The 19,186-nt window shown below is 40.4% G+C and overlaps 1 protein-coding gene across 1 annotated transcript; it reads left to right on the plus strand.

The window, feature by feature from the left end:
* The first annotated feature begins 12,923 nt into the window (after nt 1-12,923).
* On the plus strand, nt 12,924-18,780 carry LOC148099713 (uncharacterized). The gene is made up of 2 exons (XM_087851699.1): nt 12,924-14,192; nt 18,568-18,780. Exons 1-2 carry the CDS (start codon nt 12,924-12,926, stop codon nt 18,778-18,780), a joined length of 1,482 nt encoding a protein of 493 aa, XP_087707825.1.
* The last annotated feature ends 406 nt before the right edge of the window (nt 18,781-19,186 follow it).

Raw genomic sequence — 19,186 nt, forward strand, 5'->3', positions numbered from 1 at the left:
TGTGTGTGTGTGTGTGTGTGTGTGTGTGTGTTTGTGTCTGTGTGTGTGTCTGTGTGTGTGTGTGTGTGTGTGTGTGTGTGTGTCTGTGTGTGTGTGTGTGTGTGTGTGTGTGTGTGTGTGTGTGTGTTTGTGTCTGTGTGTGTGTCTGTGTGTGTGTGTGTGTGTGTGTGTGTGTGTGTGTGTGTTTGTGTCTGTGTGTGTGTCTGTGTGTGTGTGTGTGTGTGTGTGTGTGTGTGTGTGTCTGTGTGTGTGTGTGTGTGTGTGTGTGTGTGTGTGCATGTGTGTGTGTGTTTGTGTCTGTGTGTGTGTCTGTGTGTGTGTGTGTGTGTGTGTGTGTGTGTCTGTGTGTGTGTGTGTGTGTGTGTGTGTGTGTGTGTGTGTGTGTGTGTCTAACTGCCTCAGTAATTATGGACCTTATAGTCCTTACAAACACTGTTTCACTAACTTCAGTAAACATTTTACATACATATGTCCCACCGTGAACGCAGCGGTGCACGAGCCACTGCAGTGGAGCTCACGTACAGCTTTGTGGTTCAGACTGTTATCACACACAAACAATCAATGCAGGAGAAATAGCGCGTGCACGTGGTAGATGCCGTCATTTACACAGTGCTTCATGCAGGTGTGATAACGAGACTGTTTGACTGCTGCAGGAGAAGATTGTTGATTTATGTATCTGTGCATTTTCAGATTTTTGTGTTCCAGCTGTTGTATGTTTGTTTTTTCTTACAGGTGCAGCAGTTGGTGATTGTGCATTTCTATTTGGACTCTATTCTTTTATTACATCTTGCACTACGACCCCCATGCACCAATGCCGTGCACCGGGTGTGGTAGGCCTTTGTGTTGCTCAGTGAACGGAGTGATTCAGCACAGTCCTCCAAGCTATGTGCAGTAAACGTACTATCGTCAAGTAAGAAGATTTTAAAAAATGACGCTAAAAAAATTCATAGTTTTTCATTAAAACATTTTAATTAATTAAAATAAAATATTTTAAAAAAACAAAACAAAATTTAAACTTTACCACCACCAAAAATAGAAAAATAAAAATAATAATAAATGATGATAACATGTATTTATTATGTTGCTCTTTGTTTGATTTCTCTTCTGTTTTTTTTCTCCATACAGGTGATCCAGGTGTTTGTTTTTCTTTTTGTTCCTTCCCCCTTTCTCATCATCTCTTCTGCCCTCTGTTTTTCTTTCTCTCCCTCTCTTTCTTTCATTCTTTCCTTCTCCCTGTCCTATCCCCCAGTCATGTCTGTCCCGTCTGTAACAACCGATAATAAAATAAATACACAATTATAATAAAGGTCAATCAAATGGACCAAGATGGCATCTTTCTTGGCCTTCAAACAACAATTCTGATGGCTAAAGATCCAAATGGGACAGGCAAAAAAATAAATGAATAAATAAATGATGATAACCATGTGCAGCTTCTCTCGTCTTCCATTTTTCCATGATATGTTTCACTCTACATCAGACACGTGTTAAAGTGTGTTGGCTGCATATTAAGTTCAAAATGCTGATGAGCTCTGATCCAGTTGACTGATATACTCTGCTCTACATCCTGCACTGAAATATGAGGATTGTGTGTTTATTAAAATTTAAAATCATCATGGAGTCATTGACAGAAGAGCATCAACGTTCAGCCTGTTAAATTAGATTTAGATATTTTTATTTCAGAAATGATTCCTAACAAAAATGGAGAATATAAAAACACAATCAAAGCAGTAACGTCCATATTATGAAGTGTTTGCTGTATCAGACAATCATGTTTATTCACAACAATGAAAACAATATAGTGCAGATGAACATGGTGCTGTAATGAATCTGCTCTTAAACACAATAACAAAATACATTTTCCAAGAGAGATGATAATGATTCACATCAGAGTGAAGAACGAATACATTTACAACTGGTTTCTAACATTTATTATAGATCGAACTGATCACTGATAGAAACAGAAGAATATTCAAAATGATACTCTGAGAGATACATGAATGAGATATGGATAAACATCAAATCACATAAAACAAAAAAGCACATAATCATTATATAAGTGAAAAGATAAAATCATAATCACATAAGAGACCGAGGCGTCTAATCAGGTACATATTCATATCTACAATAATATTTTTGGTTTTGTTTATTTTCATCTTGTTACGTTTATGTATAATAATGATGATGATGATATTATTATACGATAAGATAAGATAAGATAAGATAAGATAAGACTTTATTGATCCCACAACGGGGAAATTTTTGCGTCACCTCAGCTCAGGTACAGATATCAGAAGGAAATAAAAAAATACAATAAGTACAATCAATGAAAATAAGTAAGATAATACACTATATACAATGGTAGCATACACAGTATGTGATTATGGATATGGTTGGAAATATGGAAGACAATTATTATTATTATTATTATTATTATTATTATTATTATTATCATCATCATCATCATCATTATTATTATTATTATTATTATTATTATTATTATTATTATTATTATTATTATTATTATTATTATTATAAGCATATTAAGTGTGTGTCTGAGCTGAAAGCTGCTCTCCTCTCCTGGTTTTCTGTCTCACACAGACCACAACAACACAAAGCATCACCTGCAGACTGCTGAGCAGTATCCACCTGACTCTGTAGAAGGTCGAGTAAACCCCAAAGGGCTCTCTGTAGATCAGAACTGGTTTTTCTGCTGACACACACTCATCACCTGATTTCATATTTGTACACCAGTACTCTCCTGCATGTTTCAGTGAGACATTAGAGAATATCAGTCTGTCTTCATTAGTCTTGATTAGTGGCTGCACTGATGCTGATGTTGCTACACAGTGTTTTAATAATCACTGCTTGGAGATTTTAAATTCAGTGGCACCTATGAAATCTGTCATTGCTGCCCCAAAAAGAGCTCATCCGTGGATAAATGATGATGTAAGGAAGGTCAAAAGAATCTGTAGAAAAGTAGAACGTCTTTGGAAATCAACCAAACTCGAAGTTCACAGGCTCCACCTTAGGGAACTTTGGGATTCCTTACATGAAACCATAAAAACAGCCAGATCAGCATATTTTTCTCAGTTAATATAATCAAGCAAGAGAAATTCCAAGGTACTGTTTGACTCCATAAACTCTATTGTTTCCCTCGTGGTCCACCGAGTACCTGTGACATCTATATCTGAGAGTGATGAGTTTCTGAATTTCTTTGTGGATAAAATTGATCATGTCCGTATGAGCATTGGTTCTTCAATACCATCTGTTTGTGTCTCTGGGTCACCTCCCCCTCATTTACTGTCAGTGTTTAACCCAATGACCATACATGACCTTTCACTCCTGCTGGATAAAATGAAAATTACCACTTGTGCAAATGACATTCTACCTGCTGGGCTGTTTAAAAATGCTCTCTCTGTCATTGGCCCCTCTATTGTAGAGATATGCAATGCCTCTCTTTTAACAGGTGTGGTCCCTCCATTCTGTAAACATGCTGTTGTTGAGCCGATATTAAAAAAGAGCAGTTTGGATCCAACTCAGCTTAAGAAGTATAGGCCTATCTCTAAGCTTCCATTATTATCGAAAATTCTGGAAAAAGTAGTTGCAGATCAACTTACCACTTTTTTAGAAAAACATGAAATTTATGACAAATTTCAGTCAGGTTTCCGTAAAAGTCACTCAACAGAAACCGCATTACTTAAAGTCTCTAGTGACATTATGATGTCAGCTGACTCCGGAGCATCCTCAGTCATGGTTTTGTTGGACTTGACATCTGCCTTTGACACCATTGACCATCCTGATTAACAGGCTCCGGGACGTAGTTGGTGTGTCTGGTCGGTTTATGTCACATTCTAAAGATCTGAGATGTGGGGTACCGCAGGGTTCAGTTCTGGGTCCTATTCTTTTTCTTTTGTACATGTTACCTCTAGGACTTATAATTAGGCAGTTCCCTGAGGTGTCTTATCACTTCTATGCTGATGATATTCAGCTCTATTGCTCTTTTAAGCCGATGGAAGTCCATAAACTGTCCTTTTTAATAAAATGTTTAGCTTCCATTGAACAGTGGCTTGGTGACAACTACTTACAGTTGAACTCTGAGAAGTCAGAAACATTAATTATTGCCCCCGACAACTAGATATCTCTAATCAAACAGCATCTTGGTTCTCTTGGCTCATCTGTTCACCTGAGTCTCAGGTACCTTGGTGTGATCTTTGATTCTGCCATGTCCCTAGAACAACACTCTCGCCAGTTAATTAGGAACTGCCTTTTTCAGCTAAGAAACATCTCCAAACTGCGAACTTTGCTGTCTAAGTCTGAGTTAGAAATGGTTATTCATGCTTTTATTTCTTCTCACTTAGATTATTGTAACAGTCTTTTTCTTTGTTTGAGCAAAAGGAATCTTGACCGTCTCCAGTCAGTCCAGCATGCTGCTGCAAGGCTTTTAACTAGACACGGAAAAGAGAGCACATTACACCAGTGTTACATTCATTACGCTGGCTTCCAGTACATTTTAGAATTCATTTTAAAATCTTGGTACTGACTTTTAAAGCTTTGAATTGTGATGCCCCTGCTTACATTTCTGATCTTTTAGAACCCCACGCTCCCTCTCGCAGCCTGAGATCTTCTAATCAAAGGCTGTTGGTAGTCCCACGAACTCGTTTTAAGACCAGAGGAGATAGATCTTTTAGAGCGGTGGCCCGCCGGTTGTGGAATGCTCTCCCTACATCATTACGTTGCCTTGATTCTACTTATTCTTTTAAAAAGCAGCTTAAGACTCATTTATTTAGATTGGCTTTTAATTAGATTTGTGCTGTGTTTTATTATTAATGTATTTTATGTATTTCTGTTTTATATTACTGTGAAGCACTTTGTGGTTTTTATCCTGTGAAAAGTGCTATATAAATAAATTGATTTGATTTGATTTGATTCAGCGGTGATTCTATGTGGATCGTGAAACATAAAAGAGTACACAATTTTGCCTTCTGTTTGGATCGACTTCATGAACCAAATGGACAACATAGTTGTTTCTCTCTTATCAGAGCATCTGACAGTGACTTCATCTCCCTCTGAGAAGACCTCTACTGCAGGTGGACCAAATTTGGGGAACACAAAAAGTTTGTACCATTGTTTTATGGTTTGACCTTCACAGCTGTACAAACCTGAATCATTTAACATCAATGATGGGAGCACCAGCGAGTAGTTTGGACTGCCTTCTTGGAAAAGTTTGTCCCGCTTCTTCCAAACTGGGGGCTGGTCATGACTGATGGGACACTGAAGCACAGCTGTCTCTCCCACTGAGTGATAGATGACGTTTGTTTGTTTGGTCAAATGTACAGAATGACTGCTCACACATTGCTGTTGGTTCATCACCAGGCAAATGTATACTGTGTTCATTTTTATGTTCGATACATGAAGTGTTGACATGTTTGTCTCCTTCAGGAAATGTGTCCTTCTACTGTCATTCATCAAAAGATACCCAGAACCTTCAGTCCTGAAATCTTCATCAAGCGTCAGTTCATATTTGATCCACTGGACCGTCAGATTCTCTTGTTTCCTTACTTACTGTCCTACACACAGTCAGGCTGATGTTTCTCTCATATGTCACGTTGCCCTCAGTCCAGCACACATCTTGGTACAGTCCAGAGTCTGAGTGGGTCAGCTCATGGAGAGTAAATGAAGGAGAATAATGAATTACTGAATATACGACTCGTCCCGTCACATCTTCATGTATTTTGGGGACTCTCTTCCCAAAGTGAGAAATGTTCCACAGGACCAGAGTGTCTTCATCAATAAGTTTGTTTAAAAAAATATAAACATTAGTGTGACAGTTTAATCAGATCCTCAGATGAAAATATTTCCTTCTAAATTCTCAGTTTTCACTTATCAGCTTTCAGTCAAACATTTTTATCTCTGTGTCTAAAAAAAGACTTTCCACAGCAGCTGGTTGGTCTGATACTGTGAGAGATGTAATCTATTACTCTTCATGTGACTTCCTGAGAAAGAAAGTATCTTTGAGATGTACTAATAGTGTAAGACAAGGCAAGTTTATTTATATAGCACAATTCAACAACATGGTGATTCAAAGTGCTTTACAGAGACATTAAAAAATAAAAACAAATAAAAAGCATTAAAAAAAGAAAAGAAAGGAACAGTAGATAAAATGTAAGTTTTAGAATTTAAGCTTAAAAGTAAAACAGCGCGGATTTGGTGCTTTATTCAAATGCAGCTGAGAACATGTGAGTCTTCAACCTGGATTTAAATAAAATGGGTGTTTCAGCTGATCTGAGGCTTTCTGCGAGTTTGTTCCAGATATAAGGAGCATAAAAGCTGAATGCAGCTTCTCCGTGTCTGGTTCTGACTTTGGGAACTGATAAAAGACCGGATCCAGATGACCTGAGGGATCTGGAAGGTTCATACTGGGTCAGGAGGTCACTGATGTATTTTGGTCCTAAACCATTCAGAGCTTTATAGACCAGCATCAGAACTTTAAAGTCTATCCTCTGACGGACAGGCAGCCAGTGTAAAGACCTCAGAGCTGGACTGATGTGGTCCACTTGTTTGGTCTTAGTGAGGACTCGAGCAGCAGAGCTCTGAATGAGCTGTAGTTGTCTGACTGATTTTTAGGTAGACCTGTAAAGATGCTGTTACAGTAATCAAGCCTACTAAAGATGAATGCATGGACTAGTTTTTCCAGGTCCTGTTGAGACAGCAGATCTTTTATCCTTGAAATATTCTTGAGGTGATAGTAAGCTGACTTTGTTATTGCCTTAATGTGTTTTTACAAATTTAGGTCTATGTCCATCACTACACCCAAATTTCTCACCTGGTTTGTGGTTTTTAGGTGTATAGATTGAAGTTCTGTGGCGACCTGTGATCGTTTTTCTTTGGCTGCAAAGACTATTACCTCCGTTTTGTTTTTGTTTAGCTGGAGAAAATTGTGGCACAACCAGTCATTAATTTCCACAATGCATTTACCAAGAGCCTGAACAGGGCCTCGGTCTCCTGCTGACATTGTGATATATACTTGTGTGCAGTGTTGGGGAGTAACGGAATACATGTACCGCCGTTACGTATTTAAAATACAAAATATGAGTAACTGTATTCCGTTACAGTTACCGTTTAAAAAGGTGGTATTTAGAATACAGTTACTTTGTTGAAATAAATGGATTACACGGCGGTACTTCCCTGTTTCATATTGTGGCGGGTCAGGACTGTTTGGGTTTTGTTTGACAGCTACGTTCTGTTGTTCCAGGCAGCGTTACGGTTGCCATGGTTACAGGGTGACGCTCTCTCTCTGCGTGTTTCCTGGGTGAGAGAGGAATTTTTGTTGTTGTTGTGCTAAGCTAACAGGCAGAATGCTACAGGTATAGCTCTAAAGAATGTAGCATCATGGGCAGTGTAGTCCGTGCTGCAGGGAGAATGGACTGCCATACACGTTATGTGTCTGTGAGCGAGGGAGGGAGAAAAAGGAAAAGTACGAGCTGTCATCGAGCAGAAACGGGAGCTGGAAGCATGTAAATATAATAATAACCACTGCAGCCAAGAAGAGAGCCTGACGAGCCCAGCTGTAAGTAAGCTATTAAGACTCGACTGTACACCGTGTTCGTGTTTTCTTCTGAAACAATAAGTTCTGTTGGAGCAGCCTTTCAACGCCTCTCTCTGTCTCTGCTAGCAAAGTTGACCCAGACAACAAAGTAAAGCTAGTTTTCAGCTACGAGCCGACACGAACCCGACATATTAGCCAGAGGTCCCTTTATTACGGTTCGGAGCCGCGGACCTTCAGTAACAGTAATAAATCACAGCAATAGTACATTCATGTAGTTGTAAACAGCATGATAATATATTAAGTAATCCAAAGTATTCAGAATACGTTACTCTCATTGAGTAACGTAACGGAATACGTTACAGAATACATTTTGGGGCATGTAATCTGTAATCTGTAATGAATACATTTTAAAAGTAACCTTCCCAACACTGCTTGTGTGTCATCTGCACAGCTGTGATAGTTTATTTTGTTGTACTTTATAATCTGTGCCAGTGGGAGCATGTAAATGTTAAACAGAAGGGGTCCCAAGATGGAGCCTTGGGGAACTCCACATGTGATACTTGTCTGCTCAGATGTGAAGTTACCTGTTGATACAAAGTATTTCCTGTTTTCTAAGTATGTTTTGAACCAGTTTAGTACAGTTCCTGAAAGACCTGCCCAGTTCTCCAGTCGTTTGAGTAATATGTTGTGGTCGACTGTATCAAATGCTGCACTGAGATCCAGTAAAACTAAGACTGACATTTTTCCACTGTCTGTATTCAGACATGTGTCATTAAACACTTTGGTCAGAGCAGTTTCAGTGCTGTGGTTCTGTCTAAAACCTGACTGGAAGGCATCATAGCAGTTATTCTGTGTTAAGAAGTAATTGAGCTGTTGAGAAACTGCTTTTTCAATGATCTTACTTTAAAATGGGAGATTTGAGATCGGCCTGTAGTTCTTCATTTGTATCTTGTCAAGATTGTCCTTTTTCTGTACAGGTTTAATTACAGCAGCTTTTAGTGGTTCTGGAAACACACATGACATTAAAGAAAAGTTGACGATCTGTAACAGGTCTGACTCCAAAGTCTTTGAGACCTTTTTGAAAAACAGGACATCTAAACAGCAAGAGGAGGAGTTCAGTTGATCTAAGATGTCCTCCAGGTCGTTGCTGTTAATAGGGTGAAACTGTTTGATGGTGTTTAAACAGTTTTTTGGTGGACACAGTACATGTCCTGGATCTGCTGTTGATGTATCAATTGCTTGTCTAATCTTTTGGATTTTGTCTGTGAAGAATTTGGCGAAGTCATTGCAGGCCGTGGTCGAAGTTCAGCTGCCACTGACACAGGAGGGTTTGTTAGCCTGTCAACTGTAGAAAATAAGACCCGAGCATTATGGCTTTTTTTGGTGATGATGTCAGAGAAGTAGGACCTTCTTGCACTCCTCAGTTGTAAATAATAATTGTGAAGTTTCTCTTTATAGATGTCATAATGAACCCGAGTTTTTAGGACATCCTGATAATATGAATTGCAATAATCCAGCCTGGAAGTAATAAAGCTGTGCGCGTGAACAGTCGCGCACTGCTGACACGATCTCCCCACACAGAAAATCTGCGCTGCGCACAAAAAAAATCAAGCCTGAATTGGAATAAAAGTAAATACATGTCTTTATTTTATTTTGCTGATTTTCAGTGGAGACTGTGTTAGCAGTGCACGGTTGCTCACGTGCTCAGAGGGAACAGTGACTGACACAATATCTGAAATGACACAAAAAGGCAAAAAAATAGAAAAAGTATAAAAAGTGGATAATAATCAGTACTTGACGATAGTACGTTTACTGCACATAGCTTGGAGGACTGTGCTGAATCAACTCCGTTCACTGAGCAACACAAAGGCCTACCACACCCGGTGCACGGCATTGGTGCATGGGGGTTGTAGTGCAAGATGTAATAAAAGAATAGAGTCCAAATAGAAATGCACAATCACCAACTGCTGCACCTGTAAGAAAAAACAAACATACAACAGCTGGAACACAAAAATCTGAAAATGCACAGATACATAAATCAACAATCTTCTCCTGCAGCAGTCAAACAGTCTCGTTATCACACCTGCATGAAGCACTGTGTAAATGACGGCATCTACCACGTGCACGCGCTATTTCTCCTGCATTGATTGTTTGTGTGTGATAACAGTCTGAAGCACAAAGCTGTACGTGAGCTCCACTGCAGTGGCTCGTGCACCGCTGCGTTCACGGTGGGACATATGTATGTAAAATGTTTACTGAAGTTAGTGAAACAGTGTTTGTAAGGACTATAAGGTCCATAATTACTGAGGCAGTTAGACACACACACACACACACACACACACTCACACACACAAACACAAACACACACACAAACACACACACACACACACACGCACACACACACACACACACACACACACACACACACACACACTCCATTTTTATCTGTATCTAGCATTTCCGAGCAGCATGTCTTCATTATCTGTGTGTCTGCAAACACTCTGGTTTCAGTGGTTTCAGATCCATTTCTCTCTCACGTTGGTACAAATTAGTAAACACTTTTTATATTTCACTGTTTTTACACAAGTAAGCAGCACGTCTTTATCAAGATCAATAAGCTGCTCGCAAACAAGAGTTTTAGTCAAAGGTAATGTAGTAATAATTAAACATTTTAGTATTATTTGTTGACTCCATGTTCTGAGTGTTACATTTTGCCAACTTGTCTATTGGTGATAAAAAGTTAAAGTTAGACTGAAAGCGGGTTCAAGTGTCCAGTGTTCTTCATGTCATGATGTTGCAGTGCACTCACACAGAGGCTGTGGATGCTCCAACAGCACAACTGTGGTTTGTCACTGATATGTGAGACTTGAGTTTGTGCAGCTGAAAGCAGATGAAGAGGTAATTAAAAAATAAATAAAAATAAAACAAATGTATATTTATATTAGCCATATATATATATATATATATATCTATATATATATAAACACCCAGCACGCCCCTGCGGGCGGTTTATCCTTCAAGCTCGGGTCCTCTACCAGAGGCCTGGGAGCTTGAGGGTCCTGCGCAGTATCTTAGCTGTTCCCAGGACTGCGCTCTTCTGGACAGAGATCTCCGATGTTATTCCCGGGATCTGCTGGAGCCACTCGCCTAGCTTGGGAGTCATCGCACCTAGTGCTCCGATTACCACGGGGACCACCGTCACCTTCACCCTCCACATCCTCTCGAGCTCTTCTCTGAGCCCTTGGTATTTCTCCAGCTTCTCGTGTTCCTTCTTCCTGATATTGCTGTCATTGGGAACCGCTACATCAATCACTACGGCCGTCTTCTTCTGCTTGTCTACCACCACTATGTCCGGTTGGTTAGCCACCACCATTTTGTCCGTCTGTATCTGGAAGTCCCACAGCATCTTAGCTCGGTCATTCTCCACCACCCTTGGGGGCATTTCCCATTTTGACCTCGGGACTTCCAGGTTATACTCGGCACAGATGTTCCTGTACACTATGCCGGCCACTTGGTTATGGCGTTCCATGTATGCCTTGCCTGCTAGCATCTTGCACCCTGCTGTTATGTGCTGGATTGTCTCTGGGGCATCTTTACACAGCCTGGGGTCTTGCCTGGTGTGATAGACCCCAGCCTCTATGGATCTTGTGCTCAGAGCTTGTTCCTGTGCTGCCATGATTAGTGCCTCTGTGCTGTCTTTCAGTCCAGCTTTGTCCAGCCACTGGTAGAATTTCTGGATATCAGCCACCTCCTCTATCTGCCGGTGGTACATACCGTGCAGGGGCCTGTCCTTCCATGACGGTTCCTCGTCTCCCTCCTCTTTCTTGGGTTTCTGCTGCCTGAGGTATTCACTGAGCACGCTGTCAGTTGGGGCCATCTTCGTGATGCATTCGTGGATGTTCGTTCTCTCATCCTGGACTGTGGTGCTGACACTCACCAGTCCCCGACCCCCTTCCTTCCGCTTAGCGTACAGCCTCAGGGTGCTGGACTTGGGGTGAAACCCTCCATGCATGGTAAGGAGCTTTCTTGTCTTGATGTCAGTGGCTTCTATCTCCTCCTTTGGCCAGCCTATTACCCCAGCAGGGTACCTGATAAAGGGCAGGGCGTAGGTGTTGATGGCCTGGATCTTGTTCTTACCGTTCAACTGACTCCTCAGGACTTGCCTGACCCTCTGCAGGTACTTGGTGGTTGCAGCTTTCCTAGTGGCCTCTTCATGGTTCCCATTCACCTGCGGGATCCCCAGGTACTTGTAACTGTCCTCTATGTCTGCAATGTTGCCTTCTGGTAGTTCAATCCCCTCAGTTCTGACTACCTTCCCTCTCTTTGTTACCATCCGACTACACTTCTCCAGCCCGAACGACATTCCAATGTCATTGCTGTATATCCTGGTAGTGTGGATCAGTGAATCGATGTCTCGTTCACTCTTGGCATACAGCTTGATGTCATCCATGTACAGGAGGTGGCTGAAAACTGCTCCGTTCCGTAGTCTGTATCTGTAGCCAGTCTTGTTAATGATCTCACTGAGGGGGTTCAGGCCTATGCAGAACAGCAGTGGGGACAGAGCATCTCCTTGGTAGATCCCGCACTTGATGGTGACTTGTGCTATGGGCTTGGAGTTGGCCTCTAGTGTTGTACACCACATCCCCATTGAGTTTCTGATGAAGGCTCTTAGGGTCCCATTGATCTTGTACAATTCTAGGCATTCCATTCATGTATTGACCCATGTGCCTGTTCATCTTAGCCGATATGATGCCTGACAGGAGCTTCCATGTAGTACTGAGGCAGGTTATTGGTCGGTAGTTGGAGGGGACTGGTCCCTTCTTGGGGTCCTTGGGGATCAAGCTCCCAGGCCTCTGGTAGAGGACCCGAGCTTGAAGGATAAACCGCCCTGGACTTCTCTCTTACTTAGACCAAACCAAACCCTGAATTATGTTGGAAAATATGTGATGTTTTATGAAGGATCACATAAGAAACAACATTTTTTAGTTGTTTTTGAAACTAAAAAACTATTCAAAAAGTTTGAAATAGTTTAGAAAGGACTTTTACATTTTCATAATATTCATGGCTGTGTGGTAAAGCTGACATTATCTCACTTGTAATGGTTCAGATTGGACACTGTGACTGGCCGGTTCTGTGCTCCAGACCACATGTTTGATACCCCTGGACCCATGCAACGAAGTATAAAAAAACCGTGTCCACACTTTGGCCTGTGAAGAGTGAAAGCAGATATACGGCGTGATATCGAGCCAAATGCTTCAAAGTGTTCCTTGATGATGTGATAAAGAAGTGGCGTTCCTCCTCCAACCACAAACAGGAAGCTCATGAAGCGAGCAGTGTCAGTGCTTGTACGACACTCACCACGAGACCTCTGAGCAGGATGGCTGCAGTCGCACAGCTCTGCTTCTCCCTGCTGTTCACTCTCATCAGCAACATTCATGCAGAAGAATTTATCGCCATAAGAGAAGAAGGAGGCTCTTTACAGTTCAAGCGCCCAGATCAAAACAGCTCCTGCATCACCTCCAGACGTGTTGGTGAAGATACTCTGGTCCTGTGGAACATCTCTGACCCCTGGAACAGAAACTTCACAGTACATGAAGACCTGACAGGACGACTCTCATTTCCTGAGACATTTCATGGTTCTCCTTCATTTACTCTCAACAACCTGACCCACTCAGACTCTGGACTGTACCAAGAAGTGTGCTGGACTCAGGGCAGCGTGACATATGAGAGAAACATCAGCCTGACTGTGTGTAAGACAGTAAGGGAGGAAGAATATATCACAAGTCCTGAAGACACTGTAGACGTACAATGTAAAGGAGCAGGTGAGAATCTGACGGTGCGTTGGATCAGACATTACGAGGAGTGGCAACAAGCCAGGCCGAGTATTTTCAAAGACAGAATTTTGAAGGTGAATAAAGTCCAAGAAAGTTTCCTGGAGGTGACAAACACATCACTTCTTCATGTCTTCAATGAACAACAAACTGTTTACATCTGCCTGGTGATGAACCAACAGCAGTGTGTGAGCACTTACTCTGTACATTTGATCAAACACGTAAAGCAACGTTATGCTTCAGAGGGAGACACAGCTGTGCTGGAGTGTCCCTTCATGGACCCCATTCATGACCAGCCCCCAGTTTGGAAGAAGAAAGCAGGTTCCAGGTTCCTTCCTATTGATCAAGAAATTGGTCGAAACTTCTCGCTGGTACTTCCATCACTAATGTTAAATGATTCAGGTGCCTACTACTGTGTAGGTGAAACAGTAAGTCATTTGTACTGGCTTTTGGTGTGCCCTAAATTTGGTCCACCTGCAGTAAAGGTTTTCTCAGAGGGAGATGAAGTCACTATGAGATGCTCTGATGATTGGAAAAATAGTACTTCGGGCGTTATGTTCATGAAGTTGATCCAAACAGAAGGCAAAATTGTGTACGAAGATGAGTTATGCAGGGACAATAGAATCACTTGTTCCTATGACAGCCTGATAATCTCTAATGTCTCACTGGAAGATGCAGGAGAGTATGTGTGTGCAGGTTATAATTTAAAGTTAGAGTGTTTGTCAGCAGAAACATTTGTTCTGATCTACAGAGAGCCCTTTGGGGTTTACTCGACCTTCTACAGAGTCAGGTGGATACTGCTCAGCAGTCTGCAGGTGATGCTTTGTGTTGTTGTGGTCTGTGTGACACAGAAAACCAGGAGAGGAGAGCAGCTTTCAGCTCAGACACACACTTAATATGCTTATAATAATAATAATAATAATAATAATAATAATAATAATAATACATAGAAGTGAAGAAATCAAAACAAAAACAAACAAAAATATTATTGTAGATATGAATCTGTGACCTGACTGGACGGTTCAGTCTCTTATATGATTATATATTTTAAACATTTTGCCTTTTTTTATCTTTCGACTTAATTCTTGTTTATTTCTGCTCATATTTTATTTCAGTTATAATGATTATGTGCTTTTTTGTTTTATGTGATTTGATGTTTATCCATATCTCATTCATGTATCTCTCAGAGCATCATTTTGAATATTCTTCTGTTTCTATCAGTGATCAGTTCGATCTATAATAAATGTTAGAAACCAGTTGTAAATGTATTCGTTCTTCACTCTGATGTGAATCATTATCATCTCTCTTGGAAAATGTATTTTGTTATTGTGTTTCAGAGCAGATTCATTACAGCACCATGTTCATCTGCACTATATTGTTTTCATTGTTGTGAATAAACGTGATTGTCTGATACAGCAAACACTTCATAATATGGACGTTACTGCTTTGATTGTGTTTTTATATTCTCCATTTTTGTTAGGAATCATTTCTGAAATAAAAATATCTAAATCTAATTTAACAGAAGATGAGAAGATGCTGTTCCATAATTCACTGCAGCGGGCCTCCATTCATGAAAACCATTAACACAATAAATAAAGTGGCACAGATCATGCAAATGTTCATTTTAACTGTATTTTCCTATTCATGCCAAAACCTGCTGTCATATTTGGAGTTTTAACAGTTTCTAAGCTCACTGTTGAACTCTGAACATCACACTGCTGGAATAAAAACTGCTTCTTGTTGAGTTGTTGCTTTGCATGAAGAACGCACATTTATATAAAGTCAGGTGTGTTTAAGGCTCGATATAATCAGTTTGCAGTAATAATGCCCTTTGCTGATTTCCAAACAAGAAAAATGAGGCTGAAGAAAAATCAACATGCTGTTTATATCACAAATAACTCTTTGGGTAGAAATTGCTGAGCAAAGGGTCTGAGGATTAGTACTCAGGTGCAGATTCATCAAGAGGAGCGTGGCATTACTACAAACTGTTCCACCCTATAAACACTAAATGCATGTGAACAGGTGACCGGCACAATGAGCTGAAGAGCACAAAACATTATTTACCTTCAGATCACGAGCCGTCCCAGTCAAAATGTGCATAAAGGACATTTTTGAAAAGCAATAAATTGTGTGCCACAGACTTCTTATTCACATTTATTTGACACATATAAGTGTAACTACAAACTCACAGGCTAAGCCATAAATTTAGCTGCAAAAATATTCCTGTTCACAACTTTCAGTTACAAAACTGACACTGTGCCTCTTCAGTAAATCCAGCAGCTTTTTAACATTAAACACTTTTTGCTGCAGATGTTAGTAAATTTGACCCAAAGTGTAACTTTTTCTTTAAATTTCCGATCTTTGTACTGAACGGATATTTTTCACACATGCGTCTCATTTAAATGACCTGCATGAAACAACAAGGTTAGATCATGTTGTGGTGAAGTAAGATGTTTTTTTGTCCATCTTCTGCACATCGTAGCTTCAGCATGGTGTCACTCTTGTCTTTTAATAACTCCTCATCAGTTCTCCTATCCACCTCTCCGTGACCTTGCTGTGGTCAAGGAAAATATGTTAGGAAAAGGAGAGAGGAGAAACTTTGGGCACATGGCTGGACTGATTCAGTCCTTGATTTTCTGTGTGAGTCTTGTTTGTGTGATCAAAGTTTTCTGTTGTTGCTGCAGATACTAAACTGCAGCAAGCAAAGCAACAGCAAAAAGAAATGAAACCAGAAACACGTCTCATCTTTTCGCCAGAAAGACAGCGCTACACTGTTAGTACATCTTTTTGATTCAAATTCAGGGTTTGGTTTGGTCTAAGTAAGCAGAGAAGTCCAGGCATCCAGTTTCCATGCAGATGTTTACATGAAGCTCATCATCTGATGATGAAACTTACTTTGTACCCAAGCAGCCCAACCAGAAATGTAAAGTGTACATGCATCAAGGGACGGAGCGCATCCCGTCAATAGGTCCAAAGTGCAATCGAGGCTAATCCCATGATCTTCTTATTTTCTTGTAGACCGAAGTTGAAAATCTGGCAGTATTTATTTTTGTGATTTTTTTCCACTCTCAGCTGTCCTTCTCCTGTATTTGGGCCTGTTTGTTAATTTATTTCAGTCATGTAAACAATATACAGGTACATTTAGCAAAGAAAATCTGAGAAAAAGATACTATACAAAATAAAGTTAATACATTTCAATATTGCTTCTGGTCTGATTCAGTTACATGTCGAAAGGGAGAGGGAAGAAGTACACACTTATTTAATCCCACCCCCTTGCCATAAGTTATCAGTCAATATTTAGTCACTTACTGATATAATCTGTAATAAAAATAGTGAACAGATTTCTGATATAATATATACTATAATATCACATCATGAAGTTTTCTAAATTCACTTAATTTCAACATTTTCCCTTTTCTTTATAGCTCAAGAAGATCATATCTTTATAACTCTTTTTGAACTGTTTTATGTTTGGATATTGCTTCAATTTCATATTCAAACTGTTCCACAGCTTCACTCCATGCACAGAAACACAAAAGCTTGTTCCTGTTGTACGTACCGTCCCTGTTTTGAGTTACAAAAACCCCTTAAATTATAACTTACTCTGAATATAATCTGGCAGTTCCTTATTTTTTTGCTTTGAATATAATTTGTGCTGTTTGGAATTTCACTAGATCAGCAAATTTCAATATTTCAGACTGCAAAAATAGTGAGTTTGTATGTTCCCTATAACCTGCATTGTGGATGATTCGAACTGCTTTTTTTGTTGAAGAGTAAAAAGTGAAAGTAATGTGGTTTAATAGTTGTTGCCCCAGACCTCTGCACAAAAGCTTAAGTATGGTGAAACCAGTGAACAGTAGAGAATATGAAGTGATGTCCCGTGTGATACCTGCTTTGCCTTGTTTAGTATTGCAATGCTTCGTGATACTTTGGAATGAATATATCTTACGTGAGCACTCCAGTTTTTCATCTATTATTACCCCCAGAAATTTATTTTCCCTGACTCTTTCAATATCAACACCATTTAGTTTAATCTTAGCATTGTATTTAAAGTACTATTTCCAAATAACATCATTTTAGTTTTATTCAAATTTAATGATAATTTGTTTTTATCAAGCCAGAACTTCACTTTACTTATTTCATTAGTCATATCCTCCAATAAATTCTGCAGATCATCACCAGAGCAGAAGATGTTTGTATCGTCAGCAAAGAGAACCATTTTTAATACTTTGGACACTTTACAGATGTTGTTAATGTTTAAGTTGAAGAATTTTGGGCCCAAAACTGAGCCTTGGGGTACACCACAAGCAATGTCCATACATAAGGAGCAACCACCATTTAATTTCACAAACTGCTTACTTAAATAATTCAGGACCCAATTTAAAACTACCCCTTTGACACCATAACGTTCCAGTTTTCTTATTAATATATTGTGATCTATAGTGTCAAATGCCTTTGTCAAGTCTTTGAATAACCCAGCCACATATTGCTTTTTGTCTAAGAAATTTGTGATGTATTCTATTGAATTCTGCTTGATCCGTACTCTCAGTGAGTAGTTTATGTTTATCTATAAATTTGTCCAGTTGGTTGTTAAACAGTTTTTCAAGAATTTCTGAGAATTGAGGTAGTAAAGAGACCGGCCTGTAGTTTATGAAATGGTGTTTGTTGCCAGATTTGTATAGGGGTATAACTTTTGCTATTTTCATTCTGTCTGGAAATCGACTAGTTTGAAATGATAAATTACAGATGTACGTAAACGGTTTTATAATAGCCTTACTATATCTTTTAACCACTATCATATCAATATCAATTGGGTTCCGGCTTGAGTGAACGCTCGCCTGGCTGAGCTACTCACCGGTACATTTTCGATTATTTGGATTCAGATTTGAATGAACAGGGACATTCACACTCAGGACCAGATCGATCTCTGCCAGGGATTGATTTGCAACGCTTGTCCTCAACATCTGCTATTTCAGCTGAATGTGCTCTGACGTCGTCTTCTCAGTGAGCTGCACTAGCTTAACTGTTTGAGCTATTTTAGCCTACCTGTTCGTCGCTCCGGCTGGCTCGGCTCCTTTTCCTCCACATAATCGAAGATGTGGCCCAAGATGTTCCTGAGCTGGTCGGCACTATTATGGATTCTCCTGACGCTCGTCTACCATCCTATGGCTGGTCTGCTCCGCTATACAGCCGCTGAGCTCCAGCACCTTCGCGGGCAGCTGTCGCTCCCGTCGCCGGCGGAGCTCCACTACCACCCAGACATCACTTCCCAGCCTCGCCGGAGATACATCCATCGCGGGTCCCGCAGGATTTTCCATAACTCCAATGGAACTAAATCGTTTTGGTCTGCTACTCGCCGCCCTCGCAGGAACCCTGATCGGGTTGTCAACCACCGATCTCTAGCCCACCTGCCCAGGGCGCCGACCGCAATTAGCAAAAAAGAAAATACTCCACTCAACTTCTGTCTTTTAAACATTCGCTCACTGACAAATAAGGGGCCTCTCATCCAAGACCTCCTATCTGACCGTAAGTTTGACTTTTTCTGCTAAACTGAAACCTGACAACAACCTGATGACTTTTCTCAGCTAAATGAATCTACTCCTCCGGGGTTTGTTTACCTTTCTAAACCTCGCTGCATAGGTCGTGGGGGTGGTCTCGCGATCTTCTTTCGCCAACACTTGAAAGTCCTGCCAGTTAATCTTGATACCTTTAGTTCCCTTGAGTGCTTTGCATGTGAGCTGACTGGACCCATTCCCACCATCATAGCTACTGTATACCGCCCCCCTAAACCTAACCCTGTCTTCCTCAG

This window comes from Neolamprologus brichardi, chromosome 14 (genome assembly GCF_056152115.1).
Source record: "Neolamprologus brichardi isolate AB-2024 chromosome 14, ASM5615211v1, whole genome shotgun sequence".
Classification (NCBI taxonomy): domain Eukaryota; kingdom Metazoa; phylum Chordata; class Actinopteri; order Cichliformes; family Cichlidae; genus Neolamprologus; species Neolamprologus brichardi.

What these genes read in the sequence shown, in the direction of transcription:
- LOC148099713 (XM_087851699.1), top strand. Translation starts at nt 12,924, where the DNA reads ATGGCTGCAGTCGCACAGCTCTGCTTCTCCCTGCTGTTCACTCTCATC. An exon ending in TACTGCTCAGCAGTCTGCAG is followed by an intron (nt 14,193 to 18,567) that starts GTGATGCTTTGT and finishes TCCGCTATACAG; the next exon opens with CCGCTGAGCTCCAGCACCTT.